This window comes from Crocuta crocuta, unplaced genomic scaffold, assembly GCF_008692635.1.
Source record: "Crocuta crocuta isolate KB4526 unplaced genomic scaffold, BGI_CrCroc_1.0 scaffold415, whole genome shotgun sequence".
NCBI lineage: Eukaryota > Metazoa > Chordata > Mammalia > Carnivora > Hyaenidae > Crocuta > Crocuta crocuta.
In genome coordinates, this window is record NW_027531525.1 from 252,073 (window position 1) to 269,584 (window position 17,512).

At 54.3% G+C, this 17,512-nt stretch overlaps 1 protein-coding gene across 2 annotated transcripts; it reads left to right on the top strand.

Annotated features, from left to right (window-relative positions):
• Positions 1-1,529: 1,529 nt before the first annotated feature.
• Positions 1,530-11,636, top strand: PLEKHO1 (pleckstrin homology domain containing O1). 2 transcript variants are annotated; one of them, XM_077772639.1, is made up of 6 exons: positions 1,530-1,612; positions 3,838-3,984; positions 8,418-8,558; positions 9,154-9,258; positions 9,623-9,724; positions 10,815-11,636. In XM_077772639.1, exons 1-6 carry the CDS (start codon positions 1,595-1,597, stop codon positions 11,514-11,516), a joined length of 1,215 nt encoding a protein of 404 aa, XP_077628765.1. In that variant the 5' UTR covers positions 1,530-1,594; the 3' UTR covers positions 11,517-11,636. The 2 variants fall into 2 exon arrangements, with proteins under 2 accessions (XP_077628765.1, XP_077628764.1); XM_077772638.1 differs by lacking the exon at positions 1,530-1,612 and adding an exon at positions 3,436-3,699.
• Positions 11,637-17,512: the final 5,876 nt, after the last annotated feature.

Sequence of the window (17,512 nt, forward strand, 5' to 3'; positions counted from 1 at the left end):
GGGGAAACATAAAGGTCATTCCATCCATCTCCTTTTCCCGTTCCCCCTCCCTTTTCGCCATTGTTTCCTCAACTTCTACTCATGTAGTAGAGCTAAGGGCTAGGATCTAAATGCTTTTCCTTTTTTTTTGGGGGGGGGGTCACTTTAGGTACTTTTTTTTATGTTTCCGTTTTTTATAATCCTAAACAAGTGAGATAGCCTTCGCTTGGGGAGACAGTGGTTTCGATGCAGCATGTTACAGGTGACACAGGCTTTTCATACAAAAACCTTCCTCCAACCAGGATGAGCTGTGCTTCCCTTCCTCTTGGCAAGATAACTCTTTGGAATAAGAATAAGAACAGAGACTTTTCCTACACCATTCCCCTTAGTATTGGCCTGCTTCCGTTGTGCCTGCTCAATTCACGATATCAAGAAGTCTAAGAAGAGAGCCTTACCGGGCACCTGGGTGGCTTGGTTGGTTAACCGTCTTGCCTTTGGCACTGGTCATGATCTTTCTCTCTCAAAAATAAATAACTTTGAGAGAGAGAGAGAGAGGGCCATACCTTCAGGATGTTTGATGCCAGAAGTTGGCTTTTTTTTTTTTAGTGTTTATTTTTGAGAGAGACAGAGACAGTATAAGCGGAGGAGGGGCAGAGAGAGAGGGAGACACAGAATCCGAAGCAGGCTGCAGGCTCTAAGCTGTCAGCACAGAGTCCGATGCGGGACTCGAACTCACGAACCATGAGATCATGACCTGAGCCAAAGTCAGACACTTAACTGACTGAGCCACCCAGGTGCCCCTGGCATTTCTTTATTAAGGATGAAAAGACTTAAAGTTTTATTTAAGCTTTATAGAGCTGATTGCACTGCATTACTAGTGGCCCTTCATTTTTACCCTTTGAGAGCAACATTTTAGTTAAAGTCTCCTGTGCTTTTAATGCCCCCTCTTCCATAGTTTGAAATGCCCTAGGCTAATGTCCCAGTTACTCTATACAAGAGGAGGCCCTGCTTCTAGCTAAATAACTGTTTGCGTAACGGATTTTGCCCAGTAAACTTGCAGGCAGCAACTCACAAATCCTCATTTCTGACAGCTCCTTTCTTCCTCCCTTGAGTGGAGTGGCTTCTAAAACAGTCAACTGGACGGGCGCCTGGGGCGCTCAGTGGGCTAAGCCTCCGACTTTAGCTCAGGTCGTGATCTCATGGTTCCTGAGTTTGAGCCCCGCATTAGGCTCCTGGCCCACCCACACTTTTTCTCTCTCTCAAAATAAATGAATAAACTTTAGAAAAAAGTTAACTGAAGAATAAGAGCTACTGACAATTGTGGCTCATCCGTGGTGATGCTCTCAGGGAGGTAACCTCAGCACAGGCCCTTCCTAGTAGCTGATCTCCAAAAAGAGAAACTGACTTGACTTACTGTTGTGGTTTCTCTGTATGACGGTATCAAGCTCACTGAGGAGACAACGCTATGACCATGTATAAACGAACCCGTAAGTTCTCACTCTGAGATTTCTCACATAAGAACTGGTCTTCGGGAACAGTCCTAAGTCATAGATCCCAGTCCAGGTGGCACGAGGTTCACCTGCTGACAAAGTCGAAGAACAGGCCCCGGAAGAGGATGGCACCAGAAAGAGGTGTGAGTAGCCCGACCGAGGGAGACAGTCTGGGAAGGCAGGGGTGGGCTAAGAGAAGACGGTACAGCCGTGCAGGTTAGTGGGGGGAGGGCCGTTGGGGGGGGGGGAGCAGAGAAGCCCAGAGATTTATGTAACATCTTAAGGAGCAAATAGGCAAGAAAGGTTCTCCAGCCCACATGCATCTGTTCTGGAATCTGAAAATGACTTTGGAGGGTTTTGATTTCTTAGCGGTCCCTCTGCCTGATGTTCCACAAGGCTCGGGCACCGGCCTGATGCAACACACAAGGGCCCCACTGCCTTCCCCACAGAAGACACTCAAATATTTGTTGATTAAACGGACAGGAAAGAAGGAAGATGGGGCAAGTCATGAGTTACACGTTTTCCAGAAACCAGAACCTATTTCAACTCTAAATTCAAACCGCTCTCATCTGCCTGGCCAGTGAGCCCGCAAAAGATCACACAGGCCAGAACACTGGGACATTGTGCTTCCTCATTATGGAGACACCCTGGATTTTCTTATTCTTGAGAAACAGAGTGGTGGGAAGGGGAGAAGAGTGCACATGTGTGTGTGTGTGTGTGTGTGTGTGTATGTGTGTGTGTGTGTTCAGAGCCTAAACAGTAGGCTGGAGCCTGAAAACCTGGATTCTAATCCATTTAGCCAATAACTTGCTGGGTAAACTTGGGCAAGCCAATCGGTTCGCCATGCAGTTTACTCACTTTCCAAGTGAGAATAATATTTATTCTATATACCTCACAAGGTGGCACTAAAGATTTAAAGAAATATATGAGAGCCTTTTGCAAGGATACATTTCTTTATCAGCCTAAAATAGAGGAATTAATTAGGATGGTAAATGAAAAGAGATTAAGAGGAATATTGTTGGATGAGTAGGAAACGGGGGGGGGGAAGGGTGCTGGACAAGAGAGAAGCCTGTTCATTTGGTGGATGCCAGAAAAAGCCAAGACCATCCCATTCCTCAAACCACAAAATTGGCAATAATTCCTTTTATGTGGAGACATCTCTGGAAAGAGTGCTTCCTTTTTCCTGCACCCATGTGCCTGGGATTTGTATTCGTTCTGTGGCTTTTGCGTGTCTACCTTACACCAGACGTTGTGTTCGCTCGCTTACTATTATTCAGTGATTAACCCTAGAGGGCAACACTCGCATATTTTCATAGGACTTTCATAGGTCACCTCCGACATTCCCGTCCTTGTTGATGGACATGGCGATCCGTCCCTCACTTTTTAATATATGGAGGATCAGAGGCCTAAAGAAACTCAGTGACTTGACCCAAGGCCACAAAGTAGTGATGCTGAAACTAATACCCAAACCTGGGTCTCCTGACTCGCCTCCTCCCTTAAATATGTATGGGGCGGGGGGAGGGGGGGAGGGAGAAGTTACTAAGATGTTGGTCTGTAAGCTCTGGGGCCGATCTGGTGTGGGAGGCGTCAGCAGGGGTTCCTCCAGTCATCAGGGCATCCTCTGGGCACAGGGCTCTTCCCTCCACTGGACTCCGATAGGATGTTTACATGTCCGTGCGGCTACCCAGGTGGTAGGAAGTTTAAGCCTCACCTGGAGCTTACATTTAAAGCCACACGGCATTCTGGACAATGGCTTCGGAGACAGAGAAATCTACCCGTGCCGGGACTCAGCGTGTGTGTCAGCGCATCCCTGCGCCATCCGGCCGCTCACTTTTCTCTGTGTGCAATGGAGACCATTCTATCCACTTCACACTCGGACTCAAAGAAGGCCCGAGGCTTTGTACCGGGGCAGAGATGGGCATTCCTATTAACCCCACTCCCACCGCGGCCCTCGACACATGGATACCCCCCCATGCTCCCAGAACGCAAAACTTTTCCCCACCGTCTGACCTACCCAGGCCACTATCCCTACCACCCAAGGAGAGGGAATTCCAGATGCCAGTCCGCGCTCTTGTTTTTGCCTCCCGTGTGGGAGGGAGCCGATCTCGATCTGGGTTATCTCGGTCTTCCTCAACCTCTCCCTGTTATCCGCTGCAGCCGCCTCCGCGGCGGGCCTGGGCAGCTCCGGCGGGTGGGGTCTCCCGGGCTCCACCCCTCGCTCCGGCCGCAGGTGCGAGCGTGGGTCTCCGCGCGCCCCCCACCCCCGTCCCCTCCCCGGGAGCCGCCCTCCTGCTNCCGAGGGGGGTCGTGAGGGACGCAAGGAGAGGAGGCCCCCTAACCGGACGTTTCTGCTCTTGCCCGGGGGCAGGGGCCTCAGGATGGAAGCCATCCGTCCGCGCCGCCGGAGAAGGTCGGCTGGGTCCGGAAATTCTGCGGGAAAGGGATTTTCAGGGAGATTTGGAAAAACCGCTACGTGGTGCTGAAGGGGGACCAGCTGTACATCTCCGAGAAGGAGGTAGGTGCCCTTTCCCACCTCAGGCCCTGTATGCTCACATTCCCGGTTTTGTCCCTCCACAGGGGACTTACCTGCCTCCGTACCCCCCTGCCCTCCACCCCCTTTGTGTTCCTAAAGCAAGTTCAGCAATTCGGTTGGTCTCTGCCCCCAATCACGTCTGCAGAGAAAGGTCACCCTTTCCCGAGAAGACCCGAGTTGGGATTCCAAGTTGCGAGTGCATCTTATTGGATGATTTTTCTCCGCGAACACCTTTCTGACAACCCTAATAACCCCCCTCCTGAGATGTCCCCAAAGTTTTGAGTGTCCCCTCTTGCCCCTAACCCTGCCCTGGCAGCTCGCTGAAGGTAGGGTATTTTTTTCCTTGCTGCTGCTGCAGAAAAACTCTCTTCAGCGGCTTCTCCTACACTTCCTGTCCCCCCTACCCCAAGCCAGCCAGCCTCCTCTTTCCTGTCTCCAGAAGGAAGACCTAGGAGGTCATATCACAAGTGCAGCTGCCCCAATCACAGAAAGCATGCGCGTCCCGCGGTCAGTCTCCTGTGACCTCAGGTGGAGTATCTGTGCAGGCAGCTATTTGTGTTGAAGCCAATGTTTGTAGCCAGTGACAAAAAAAAAAAAAAAAAAAAAAGGCAAGGGACTCATTCTCCACCCTTCCTTACTTCCCCCTTTTGTATCAGAAAGGAGCCAAGCACAGTCGCGAAGTCTCTGCACAGTTAAAAGGAAACTCACAGTCCACCTCCAGAACCTGGGCCCAGATCATTGAATCCAGACTCTTCTCCTTTTTATCTTTATAATCCTAGAGACCCGTGCCACTTGAGAAACTGAATGGCCCCCCCATGAGTCAGAAGTCATTCCAGCCCCTGCGTCTGAGACTGTGTCCACACAGCCTCGGAGACTGTCCCCCGCTCCCCGGGTAGGGTGGCCCTTCCTCCTCCGATCCCGTGTTCCCTTCACCCTGGGGGCTACTGGGAAGTCCACCCTGAGTTCTAACCTCTTCTGCTTTCTGCAGACTATATTTAGGTAAATAAATCCTTTTATGGTATTGAAACAGACACAGCCGCAGCCCCAGAGAAAGTATGTATCTGAAGAGAACAGCTACCTAGGCCAGTGGGGAAGGACTGAGCCTTGCCAGGGCCAGAGAGGGACAGGCCCTTCAGGGTGTTTCCGCCTTACTGTTAACACGAAGCCGGGAACTTGGTGATGGAGGGAGGTGAGAGAAGACTTTGATAGCAGGGTTTATTTTTAAGGGCCACTTCTCCCCATTCCCCAATCCTAGAGAAGGTTTTTCCACAATTTGCTGGCTTTCCAGGTGAGAAAATAGCAATCATAAGCAAGCGTCAGAGTGTGTCCCCCTCTGGCGAACAGTCCTGCGTGTCAGAGGGCAGCCACCGGGAGAACAGTGAGACGGGTGAAAAGAAGACGACGTTTTTTTCTTGTTTCCGTTTGTCCCAAGAACAGAGCCTGGGAGCGAGAGAGCGCGCTTGCTCCTGGTGTGTGGAGGAAGGCACACCGAGACAGGGGGAAGGATGGAATGACCTCAGCCTCCGGGCCTGGTGTCCTGTGAGTCAGGAGCATCTGACTGGTCACGGGGCCCCTGGCCCCTGCCGAGAAGGGTGCAGGAGAAGCGGGAAGCAGCCTCCAGGGACTCCTCTTCTCGGGAGCTGTGCCACGGCGGTCCTGGGCTGAGGGCGAAGCCCCCCAAGGGCTCGAGGCTCTACTCTGATACTTCCCGTGAGCTGCAGAGCTGAGAGATTCAAGATTTGTTCTTAGATGCGAAGCGTACTGTTAGTGCAAGGATATTCTTAACCCTGCCTGTCCTCTGGATTCAACAGTCTTTTGTCGCTGTCACTTCTCATAAAGGCAGGGTCTCCCACGGCTGCTGGCATCAGAGGGGTCCTTCTGTATTTGTTGTTAGTAATCATTTCCTCATTCTCAGCCAAAGGGCACCTTAGGACCGTGGGGCTGATGGATAGGAACAGGAAGCGGATTTAGGGAGTGCTCCTGGCGGAGGAGATGGGGTTCGGGGCCTCTGTTGTCGTAAGGGAAAAGCCCGTCCCACGGGCCCCAGGAAGGGACAGGTTCACCCTGGGAGATGGGAAATCATAAATGAGGCTTTGGGAATTTGATGGAGGAAAAACCATACAGATTTTTACAGAACAAGGGCCTTGGAGTTGCCCAGGGAGCCCCTGCCTTGTCAAGGCCTGACCCCTGTCACTGCCCCCTGCTTCCTGGAGCTCCCTGTCCGCCGTGTCCGAGGCAGAGTCCCCCCCGCCCCACCCTGCCCTTCTCCCCTTCCTGTAAGGAAACAGAACAAGTTAATTCTCATCCCCTGGCTACGTACACACACCCAGCACTTTCCTCTCCAGGACTTCTGGTCCCTGCTGCCAGCCTCCAGTGTGGGGAGGAGGGGCGGGAGGACTCCTGCATCACCTGACCGCTCTCCCTGCCCCGCATTTCTGGGAATTGTTCTCGGATCCCCTTGCTGGCAACATCTCCACTTCCATCCACAATCCTTTCCAGCCCAAAGCCGGGGAGCCCTGGGGAGGGGAGAGCCCTGGGTGAGCCACACTGTGCCAGGGCGGACAGGCACGGAGACCGCAGTCATTGACTCGAACGCGGCTGTGCACTCAGCCCTCCTCCCCACATCTGCCCATCAGCAGCTGGGCCCGGCCCCGAAGTCCCAGCAGGGATGGGGGGGGTGGAAGAGTGAATCCCTCCCCCACTTCGAGGATGGCCAGAACCAGGGGGACACACGAAGTCACCTCCAGTGCCTACAGTTCCTATTTCAGCGCTTGGGAAGCCATTCCCGTCAGGGAGGGCGTGGATCCTCCAAGGGGGACCCGAGCCTGCTTATCTGTTTAGTTTTAACAAGACAAGTGCTGGTGCTTTTCATCCTCCATCCCAGGAAAATGCAAGCAGCTCGGTCCCAGGGTCTTCCAGCCCCGGGCTCAGCGGAGGGTGCAAGGGCTTCCTGGCCATAGTCTGCTCCATCCAGGCCAGTGACTGAGTCCCTTTCCTGCTGCAAGCCACAGCAGTCCCCGAGCTGCGGGGAACACGTAATGGAGAGGAGAGGAAACTCTGAGAGGTTCAAAACAGAAGACTGTGGGGCACCTGGGTGGTTCGGTCCTTTAAGTGTCCTGACTCTTTGATTTTAGCTCAGGTCGTCATCTCACGGTTCCTGAGTTTGAGCCCCACGTCGAGCTCGGCACTACAACTCTGGGGCCCGCTTGGAATTCTCTCTCTCTCTCTCTGCCCCTTCGCTGCTCGTTCTCTCTTTCTCTCTCTCTCTCAAAATGTTTTTTTAAAATAATGAAAAAATAAAGCAGACCTTGGCAGAATATTACTGCAGTTTACTTCGTGGCCCTCAGCAAAGGCTGGCTGAGGTCAGAGGATATGGAAAGAACTGTGGTCTCTGATTAGACCTTCAGCCAGAGGGTTCAGAGCCAAACGCTGGCTAAAGCTGCTATGGGTAGAACCAGGGTGCAGGATAGATACCACATGCAGGAAGGGCTAAGTTTAGACAAAAAGAAGGACTTCCCGGCAGTAAGGGGCTGAGGCGCTCCAGTGGGAACACGAGTCTGAAATTGCATCCTCGAGGGACAGTGGAAGTGCATCTTTGTCTAGAGAGACCTGGGGGACATTTTTTTAAATCTTCTTAATGTCTTATTATTTTTGAGAGAGACTGCGCACACACAAGCAGTGGGGAGGGGCAGAGAGAGAGGGAGACACAAAATCCGAAGCAGGCTCTAGGCTCCAAGCTGTCAGCACAGAGCCCGACACAGGGCTCGAACTCAGCAACGGCAAAATCATGACCTGAGCCGAAGTCAGACCCTTAACCGACTGAACCCCCACCCCCACCCCAGGCGCCCTGAGGCTGAGGATTTAAATGGCCTGTGAAGCCTGTGGGGCTCGCCTGGGCCGTCGGGACGCCTCGAGGGAAGGAGGGTTAAGAGCTACAGGTGTATTTTTCAGCCCGTCTCACTCAGCAAACTGAACACAGGGGACCACTGTTTCTATGGTGCTGAAGCTCCTGAAAGGAATGAGGTAGATGATTCCAGAATAGGATGTATTTGAGGAGGGAGTCAGGTCAGGTACGAAAGTCACAGCGCAAATATTTGATAAGACGGGGGCCACCAAAGGCGGCCGTCAGGCCTTGCTTTCTTCAGGATAATAGGATTAACCTATTAGCCAGGTAAGCCGGGTCTTTTGAAGGACAAATCGAGGGTCAGAGTGAAGACAGACATCCTGGGGCTCTAGACACAGTAGCTCAACTGAAGGGAGAGCCGCCAATAAGGGGTGTAAGGGGTTTAGATGGAAGTGCACCTGAGGCCAGGCCGGAGGGCAGCTCCCCTCCCAAGTCCAGCCAAACTAACCCTCTGGGGGAGGCACGCAGTAATGTTACCCTCCACACCTCACCTCTGACACCCCCCCCCCAGGTAAAAGATGAGAAAAACAGCCAGGAGGTGTTTGACCTGAGTGACTACGAGAAGTGCGAGGAGCTCCGGAAATCCAAGAGCAGGAGCAAGAAGAACCATAGCAAGTTCACGCTCGCCCACTCCAAACAGCCGGGCAACACGGTGTGTTGCAGGGCGAGGGCCTCAGCCCGGGGGTGGGGGGGGTGCAGGGGAGGACACCTTCCCGTGTGGGTCCTCCCTCTCCGCTCAGAGGCCCGGACGCCCTCTCCTCCTTTCGTTATTTAACCCCAGAACATCATGGCCATTTCCTTCCCTCCAGGCAGGCCAGCCTTTAAACCGTCCAGCCACGAAGATATCTCTCTCTCTCTCTCTCTCTCTCTCTCACACACACACACACACACACCTTTCTTGGGAGAAAGCCACCTTCTCCTGTATCCTGATGGGCGGTTGAAGCTCTGAATCTCATGTCTCTTGTGTGAGGGAACTCGGGGAGGTCCCTGTCACAGTCTGTTTACTCAGACCTCTCGTCCTCTCCAGCGCCCCGTTAACATCCACTGCCCTTCTTGGCTCTTCCCTGGCCATTCCGAAAACGAGCCCTGAGGTGTGGCCTCTCCTGGGAAGAGAGGCCGGCCTCCTTGGGTCATGGGGGACTCCGGAAGCGCAGTCTCTGTCCTCCCAGGAGCTGGGTCTGAGGGAGCAGGACCGTCCTCTCGGACTTCTGCACTGCCCTCCTCAACCGAGAATGTCTCCCTCACAGGCTCCCAGCCTGATCTTCCTGGCGGTTAGTCCAGAAGAGAAGGAGTCGTGGATCAACGCCCTCAACTCGGCCATCACCCGGGCCAAGAACCGCGTCTTGGATGAGGTCAGAGGGCCCAGTGGGAGGCGGGAAGGCCGGTGCTGAGGCAGTAATTGTGACCCACTGATGGGGGGGGGTAGCTGTGGGGGGAGCNCCCCCCCCAACCAGCTCCACTTCTTTGGCTCCTTTCAAACACTCCTTTCTCCTGCCTCTGAGTCCTCCTGCCACAGCTCCTCTCTCCCTGCTTCCTGATGCCCGGGGCCGGCCTCAGAGGCCCCGCGTGTGCGGTAAGGGCCTTGGCCTTGGATCTTCTCAGGAGCAGTGGACGGGGTGGGTTTATTTCCCAGTCCAGGCATGCTCGGGCCACGGGGGCTGCCAGGTCGGGACAGAGTCCCTGAGAGCACCCGTGACTCACAGCGCCTCTCCTCAGGTCACCGTCGAGGAAGACAGCTATCTGGCGCACCCCACCCGAGACCGGGCGAAAATCCAGCACTCCCGCCGCCCCCCAACGCGGGGACACCTAATGGCCGTGGTACGTAAGATCGTAAGAAAGTAGAACCCGTGGAAGGGCCAGCTCCACGCCTTTCTCAGATGGGACAGTGTCCGAGACAGCCGGCCAGGGGCATTCGTGGTACCAAGGTCAAAGGCTGGGGAGGTCCCTCTGCCTGATTCCTCCAAATCTAAAGTATTTATTTAGCACCTACTCTGAGCTCAGAAGTCCTTGCCTTCAGTAACCGTATCATCCTCTGGGGGGGAAATGAGATCTGCCCACAAGGAAAGTGGAAAGTAGAAGAGGTGTATGCTGGACCGGGAATATAAGCCACCATGCGGCGGCTGGCTGTCCCGACGGGTGACGGCATCAAGCGCCAAGGTCCTTTCTGGGAGGAAGGTTCGCCTCGAACTGCTGTAACACACAGTGTGGCTCCTTCCGCTGCCGGGGCTCCCTGTCTCTGGGGAGCGAGCCGGTGCGGGGTGGCAGAACCAGGAGAACTGGGCTGGGACCTAGCTGCGCGTTTCACTCTCCCTCCGTGATTCCCTGATGCTTGGCGCCTGCAGCAGAGCAGTGAGGACACAGTCACCGGGAAGGGTCGCCTACCATGAGGCACGATTGAGACACCGTGCGAATCCGCGCACCTGAGGCATCGAATACCCTTCTCGGTTTTTTATTCTAGTCTTCTGGAAATAGAACAGGTTTTATTTGAATGCAGGGGTTCAGAGGCAGGTGAGGTGTGTGGCTTGGAGGACGCTGACGGAAAAGGACAGGTCCTTGCCACCAGGTGGGGTATCCTGTGTGGGTCAGACCCAGTTCGATGCTTAGAGTCCCCCCACACACAGGAAAACTGAAGTTTCTCTTCAGGAAACTCCCAAGAGAGCGGAGAGCGTGGGAGACAAGCAGGAGTTACTGTAGATGGCAGGGAAATAGGAGAAATGTCCAAAGCGCCGTCAAAGGAATAAGCAGTGGTGACGACGTCGGAGGGCCGGGCGAGGACGGGCGCTTCTCACTTCGGGAAGGCCTGTTGAGGCGGAAAGTGCCCGGTTTGCCTCGCTCTTTCAGACCATCCCTCCCAAGGTGCCCGCCTGCGGCGCTTCTGCCCCTTCACTCCCGCCCTCTCCCTCTGCAGGCTTCCACCTCTACCTCCGACGGGATGCTGACCTTGGACCTGATCCAGGAGGAGGACCCTTCTGAGGAGCCGACCTCCTGCGCTGAGAGCTTCCGGGTGGACCTGGACAAGTCCATGGCCCAGCTGACAGGCAGCCGGCGGAGGGCAGACTCCGATCGGACCCGGCCGTCCTCAGAGCGAGCGAGCGGCCTGCCCCGGGCTCGGGAGAAGCCGGACAGAGGGGCCACCTACACCCCCCAGGCCCCCAAGAAGCTGACGCCAGCAGAGAAGGGCCGCTGCGCCTCCTTGGAAGAGATCCTGTCTCCGCGGGACTCCAGCCCTGCCCGCGCCCTCCAACTGCGGCCCGAGGACCCCCCGGCCCTCGGGCCGCCCCACCCGGGCCAGCTGTCCCGCATCCAGGACCTGGTGGCCAGGAAACTGGAGAAGACTCAGGAGCTGCTGGCCGAGGTTCAGGGACTGGGAGACGGGAAGCGAAAGGCCAAGGACCCCCCTCGGTCGCCTCCGGACTCGGCGTCGGAGCAGCTGCTGCTGGAGACGGAGCGGCTGCTGGGAGAGGCCTCGTCGAATTGGAGCCAGGCCAAGAGGGTGCTGCAGGAGGTCAGGGAGCTGAGGGACCTGTACAGACAGATGGACCTGCAGAGCCCTGACCCCCACCTCAGGCCCGCCACCCAGCACAGTCAGTACCGGAAGAGCCTGATGTGAAGGAAGTGGGCAGCAGCGGCGGCTGGAACTCGGGGGACATGCAGACTCTGATCCCCAAGTGTGGCAGGATAAAGCTTTTTTATTTACCTCAGTCAAAAAAAAAAAAGGGATAAAAACCCACCAACTCTGTTGCTCGTGCTGATGCCCAGCGCCCTTCCCACCCTCCTTTCCTTCCTTGTCTGTCTGACACCTGCACTGCCTCTGGTTTGAGGAGGTGACCCCTACAACAGTGTTAAGAAGCTTTCACGTAGAGGAGAGAGAGAGGGGGACCAGGGCAGAGACTGGCCGGCCACACACACCACACCACCCCTCTGAGGCGCAGGGGGGATGGTTCTCCCAATGACACGTGTCAGCTTCTGAGTTTGGGGCCAGGGCTGTTCTCTTGGGTCCCATTCCAGGATTTCCGTCGGAGGGTGAGCGTTTGGCTCCCCAGCCCCAGGGACGGGGAAGCCATCGCCACCTGTCTGTGCACACACAGGTGATGCCTGCCCAGCCCCGAGCAGGCGTGTGAGATCCCGCCAGACCCCAGCTTCCTGCCCTGTGGCCCCTGACTGAGACTGAGCTGCCTGGAGTTCTGCCCTGCCCGGTCTCCTAATCCCCCACACCCTTCCCAGTACTGACTCAGAGATCCAGTGCTGGACAGATGGCATTGGTTTGGTCCTTGGTGGGGGGCAGGGAGGACAGTGCAGGGAAACTGGACAGCCGACCCCACAGAAGAGCCCCACTAAGCACGAAACTGATTTGCAATGCGCGCGGGGCGGGCCGAGGGGAAAACCAAACGTGTGTGTGCCCGTGTTCCTCTTTTTGGCCAAGCGCGGGCTGGCTGTAGCCTCCCCCTCCTTCCTCAAACCTCTTCCGACGCTCATCGAGCCCTGACTCCGCCAAAACATCCTGATGCTCACACCACCACCCTCCCGGCCAGGCCTCCCTGCATCCCTGATGGTGGATTCCACACACTCGTGTCGTTCTGTTTGCTTCTTTCCTCTGAAGTCCCTGAGATCAGGTTAGCGACAGTGACAGGGTCCAGAGAAGGTTTGTGAAGGCAAGGGAAGAGTGGTTTTTGGCAAGAGGGGGACAGAGAACTTCATGAATCAAGTCAAGGGGTTAGAAACCACTTTGAAGTCTATGCACCCTGGGCCAGTCCCTTGACCCTCTTCCCCAAATCTTCTCTGACCTCCAAGACCTGGAGCCTCTCTGGGGCTGACAGGGAAGACGGGATAACACGGGGACAGACGGCCTGGCGGTCCTGGCAGTGAGGCTGCACTGATGGGACGTTCAGGAAGACAGGGTAGGACTGAGAAAAGGAGAGTCCTCTGGGTCTCTGGAACCCCGACCCTTCATTCTGCTCTGGGATGCGTCTCCCATATCCCAATAAGCGTGCCGGGGGCCCGTCGCCAAGCTGAATGGTCTCAATGGAAGAGAGGTTCTTACTTGCTTCTAAGCCCTGCACCGTGCAAGCCCGAACATTTTCCCTAGATCCGTACTTCTCTAAGCCAGTCTCTTCCCTGAGGAACGTGTATCGTACTTAGGTGAGGGACACCCCAGAGCGTCACCCGAATGTCGTCCGCAGGGTCTCCTGCGGTAAGCACCTGAGGAAACCGATCCGCAGACCTGCCTTCCACCAAACAGGCCTTTCCCCTAAACTCGGCCGGTCAGCAGACATACCCATTGTCAAGCCAGGAAAATCGAGGTTACAAAGATAACTTTCTTTCTTTGTGTAGGTCCCCATCTTTGTATTAATCTTATCTTACCAGTATTTTCCCTCTTTTCCTTCTTAAGAGCGAGAAAGACATGTATGTCCCAACATGCCAATTACCTGTGGCTCCCTGGGGCGGGGGGGGGCAGGGAGGCTAGAGCACAGAGGGGGACTCTGGGAAGAGAATAACAGGCAAGGGGAGCAGAAAAGAAAAATCAGACACCGGGCCCTGCGGTCCCCAGGCACCAGAACCGGCCACAAGGTAGTAAAAATGAGCCCAGCTCTGGAACCAGACAGATCTGGGTTCAAATTCTGACTTTTTAGTTACGATGCCCTGGGCAAGGCATTAGGCTTTCTGCGTGTCAGTTTCCTCATCTGCAAAACGGACAGTTCTTGTCGGACAGGCGAAGGTGATGTATGGGAGATGCCTGGCCTGGCGGCCGGTGAATGGCTGTGGGCACTGAGCACACGGCTGCTGGGGCCACAGCTGCTGCTATTCTTAGCTAAATGACTCCGTGAGTTCTGCACGGCTAGGGCTAGGGGACAGCTGGGCTGAGGCCTAGGGCATGGGTTGATCACTATCACTTTGTTCGAGTAAATGAGCTGGGTCCACACGCGGTACCCACAGCCTTTCTTCAAGGAGAGAGCGCCAGGGACTGTGCTCAGGCTGGAGATGAGAGAGGAGGCAGCCAGACCCCTGTCATGGTGAACTGCAGATACTGGCATCAAGCCACCGTTCCCATTAGAAAATTAGGTTAGGGGCGCCTGGGAGGCTCAGTCGGTTACATGTCTGACTTCGGCTCAGGTCATGATCTCACGGTTTGTGGGTTCGAGCCCCGCGTCGGGCTCTGTGCTGACTGCCAGCTCAGAGCCTGGAGCCTGTTTCAGATTCTGTGACTCCCTCTCTCTCTGTCCCTCCCCTCCTCGTGCTCTCTCTCTCTCAAAAATAAATAAACATTTTCTTTTTTTAAACTAGCTTAAAGGGGACCCTAAAGGTGGGCTGCCGGCACGATCCCTGTTAGCCCAGAGCGAGCACAGGCAGGACGGGAGGGCAACAGCACTGGGACCCAGTCCCCCCTCTCCCAGGACCTCTGACCCCTCATTCCATCATCCCAACTTCTTCACCTGCCATATTGCCCCACTCCCTCCAGGTTGCTGGGTTCTGGGTAAGCAGTAGGCCCAGCAGGGGATTTGAGCCACTACCAACAGACACCCTTCAGGGTGTGGATTTATTCGTCCTCCCCTTCTCTCCTCCATCAACTGGGCTACATCTTCTCTTACACAAATGATCTGGAAAAGGGAGACTCTTTGGGATGCCCCAGGATGGGGAGATGAGGATTCCCAGGCCCCAGGGTTGAAGCCGGGTAAGGAGTGGAGACGGTGAAGAACTATGTGTCATTCTGTATGTCAGTGACAGTCCCCTCCACTTTGCCTGCCCTTCCCCAGTCACCAAGGTAGGGATTTGGGGGCCAGGCGGCAAATATCCGAGGTGTTGACCTGAAGAGCTGATGGGGTCCTGGGCATGTTCCTTCGCAGAGCAATGGGATGTTTAGGGTGAGAAGAAAAGGGGAATCCCCCGCAAGTTTCCCTGACTCCTACTCCTCGCCTTCCGAAACCAAGCCAAGCCTGGAGCTCTGACCCTCCGGAAACAGCCCTTGCCCCCTTTCCCAGCCCCTCTGTCAACAGCGCAGTATACCTCAAGTCTCCCCTAAACTGCAGTCCCCCCAAAAGCTCTCCCTTTTCTACACCTCTCAGGCCAGCAGACCTAGCCCTATTCCATAACACACACACCCCACCAGCACCCAGCTCGGCTCCAGCCCCGGCCGCCTCCCTTTCTCACTCCCTTCCCCTGCTCGGTTCATTTCTCTTCCTCCTTTCTTCCCAGCTCCCAGGCTCCAAACCACAGCAGCCAATCCCCGGCCTGCTCTGGAGCCACACCATATAAGGAGAGGTTGGAAAGAAACCCGAGTAAATGCAGGAGCAAACACACGCGCGCGCGCGCACACACACACACACACGCACACACGCACACACACACACACCCTAGAGTTGGCGCCCCCTTCTGCACCAGACCCCATGTGCGTTCTTCCACGAGGGTGACAGCAGCCCCAGTGCCCCCTGTCCCTGGCTCACCCCACCCACTGAAGGAGGAACCTGGGTGCCTCTCCCCGCCTTCGTTCACGCCCCCCCCACCATCCCTCCAACCAGTTGCCTCTGACCTAGATTTTCTGCACTAATTACAAGCCTAACGAGATCTAACAAACACCCAACTTAGCACAGCTGAGACCCTTGAGGTCAATTAGTGCAACCCAGCTCCGCTCAGGAAGTGAGAGATGGAGCCAGAAGCCCTTGTGCCGCCTCGCCCCAACCCCAGCCCAACCCAGCCTTGGAAACGGGCAGGGGGAGAATGCAAAAATTAGCAGGACCCGTTGAAAAAGAGGATCTTGGAGAGTGCGGAAAACTGCACTGAAGCTGGGAAGAACAGAGCCCCAGCTCCTCTTATCAGGAGGGTAGAGGTTGGTGCAGTGACAAGTGAAGGACATAAGCCAGTTTTCTGTCTCTTAAAGACAATATGGAGCAAAGGATCTCAGAAGGGCCGGTAGCCCTAGAATCTTGGTCGGCACCAGTTTCCGAGGCTTCAGCCCTCTTTGCTTTGGGCAAGTTGGGGTTGTGTCCCCTGTCCTTCCTGCTGGTTTGGAATAACTCTGAAGTCGCCTCTTTCTTTCAGAAATGCCCTTTCTTTCATGCTTGCTCTTCTTCTTCCAGGTATTAACACAATGAGAGAGCAAACAGCTCCTTCCTCCCGAGAAACTCAGAAAAGTGTAAAATAAAGGTGATCGGGTTTGGGTGACCGACATATTGCGATAATGCCCACATTACTGTCTTCTAGAAGAAGAATGGGAAGAAATAGTCCGAAGGAGCCAGGAACCTGGTGGGCAGGGCGATTCACAGAAGCATCACGTCTCTATGTGGAGGACTCCCAGATTTGCTTTCCGGGCCCGAACCCGCCTCTGAAATAAAGGCACTTACAGCCACGTGCCTGTCTGACATCTCTACTTCAGAGTCCACAGGCATCTTAAACTTGACACAAATGTGGAAGATCTTTAAATAATGGTCCTTGATGAGTCAGTCTTCCTCCATGCTCTTTTGCGATGTGAGTTTACCCTCCTTCCCCCCTCCAAAGACATCGCTATTTATCCAGCTGCCATGTGAATCTGGGTCTGCCTTGATTTCACCAATGGAATGCGCCATTATGTAAGTTCCAGAGCTTAGACCCTAAGAGGTCATGGGGTTCCCTCGCTGCGTGTAAAAAGCCTGGGCTAGCTTTCCCACGGAGGGAAAGAGGTCCTGAAACCACATGGAATCATCCCAACATCCAAGCCTCCAGCAAACACTGGCTAAATGTAGCCCACTATGCAAGACCAGACGACCAACTTTCCAGTCAATCCACTTAACTGTGAGAAGGTGATACGTCATTGTTGTCTAAGCCACTAAGTTTGGGGTGGCTTGTTATTCAGCAGTAGATACAGAAGCAGGAATTGGTATGTGGAAGTGGAATACTGCTGTAATTAAAACCTAAAACACATGGCATTGGCGTTGGGAGCAGGGAGCAGACAGAGGCTAGGAGGGCAGGTGGCAAAGAGACTATTAGTAGAGGCTGGATGAACGGGGAGGAAATTGCTATTGGACGCGCTGAGAAAGGGTCGCCTGTGTTACAGAGCGGTGGGAGAGTTTATGAAACCGTCACTTGTCGTTCTTGGAAAATAGAAAATGTACCTAATGAAGTTGTTGGAGGTGGCTCAGGGGACCTCCAAGCAGAATGTTGACAATACCAACATGCTTTACTTAGCTGTAAATGATAAAGTATTGAGAGAGAAAGGAACCAAAGAAGGAACCAGTTTTCAAGCAAAATTTGAGGGGGGAAATAATAAAGAGACAGGAACAGTCTCCTGCCAGAAGAAAATGAAGAAATTGAAAGCCTTGTGCACTGTTGGTAAGAATGTAAAATGGTGCATCCACTATAGAAAACAAAATGGTGGTTCCTTAAAAAAAATTATTACATGATCTAGCAATCCTACTCCTGGTATAAATCCAAAAGAACTGAAAGCTAGATCTTGAAGAAATATCTGCTCACCCATGTTTATAGCAGCATTATTCACAGTGGACTATAACTCAAGAGAGATGGAAGTCACTCAAGTGTCCATCAAAGGATGAATGGATAAACCAAATGTGCTGTATACCTATAATGAAATAGTATTTAGCCTTAAAAAGGAAGGAAATCTGTCATATGCTTACACGA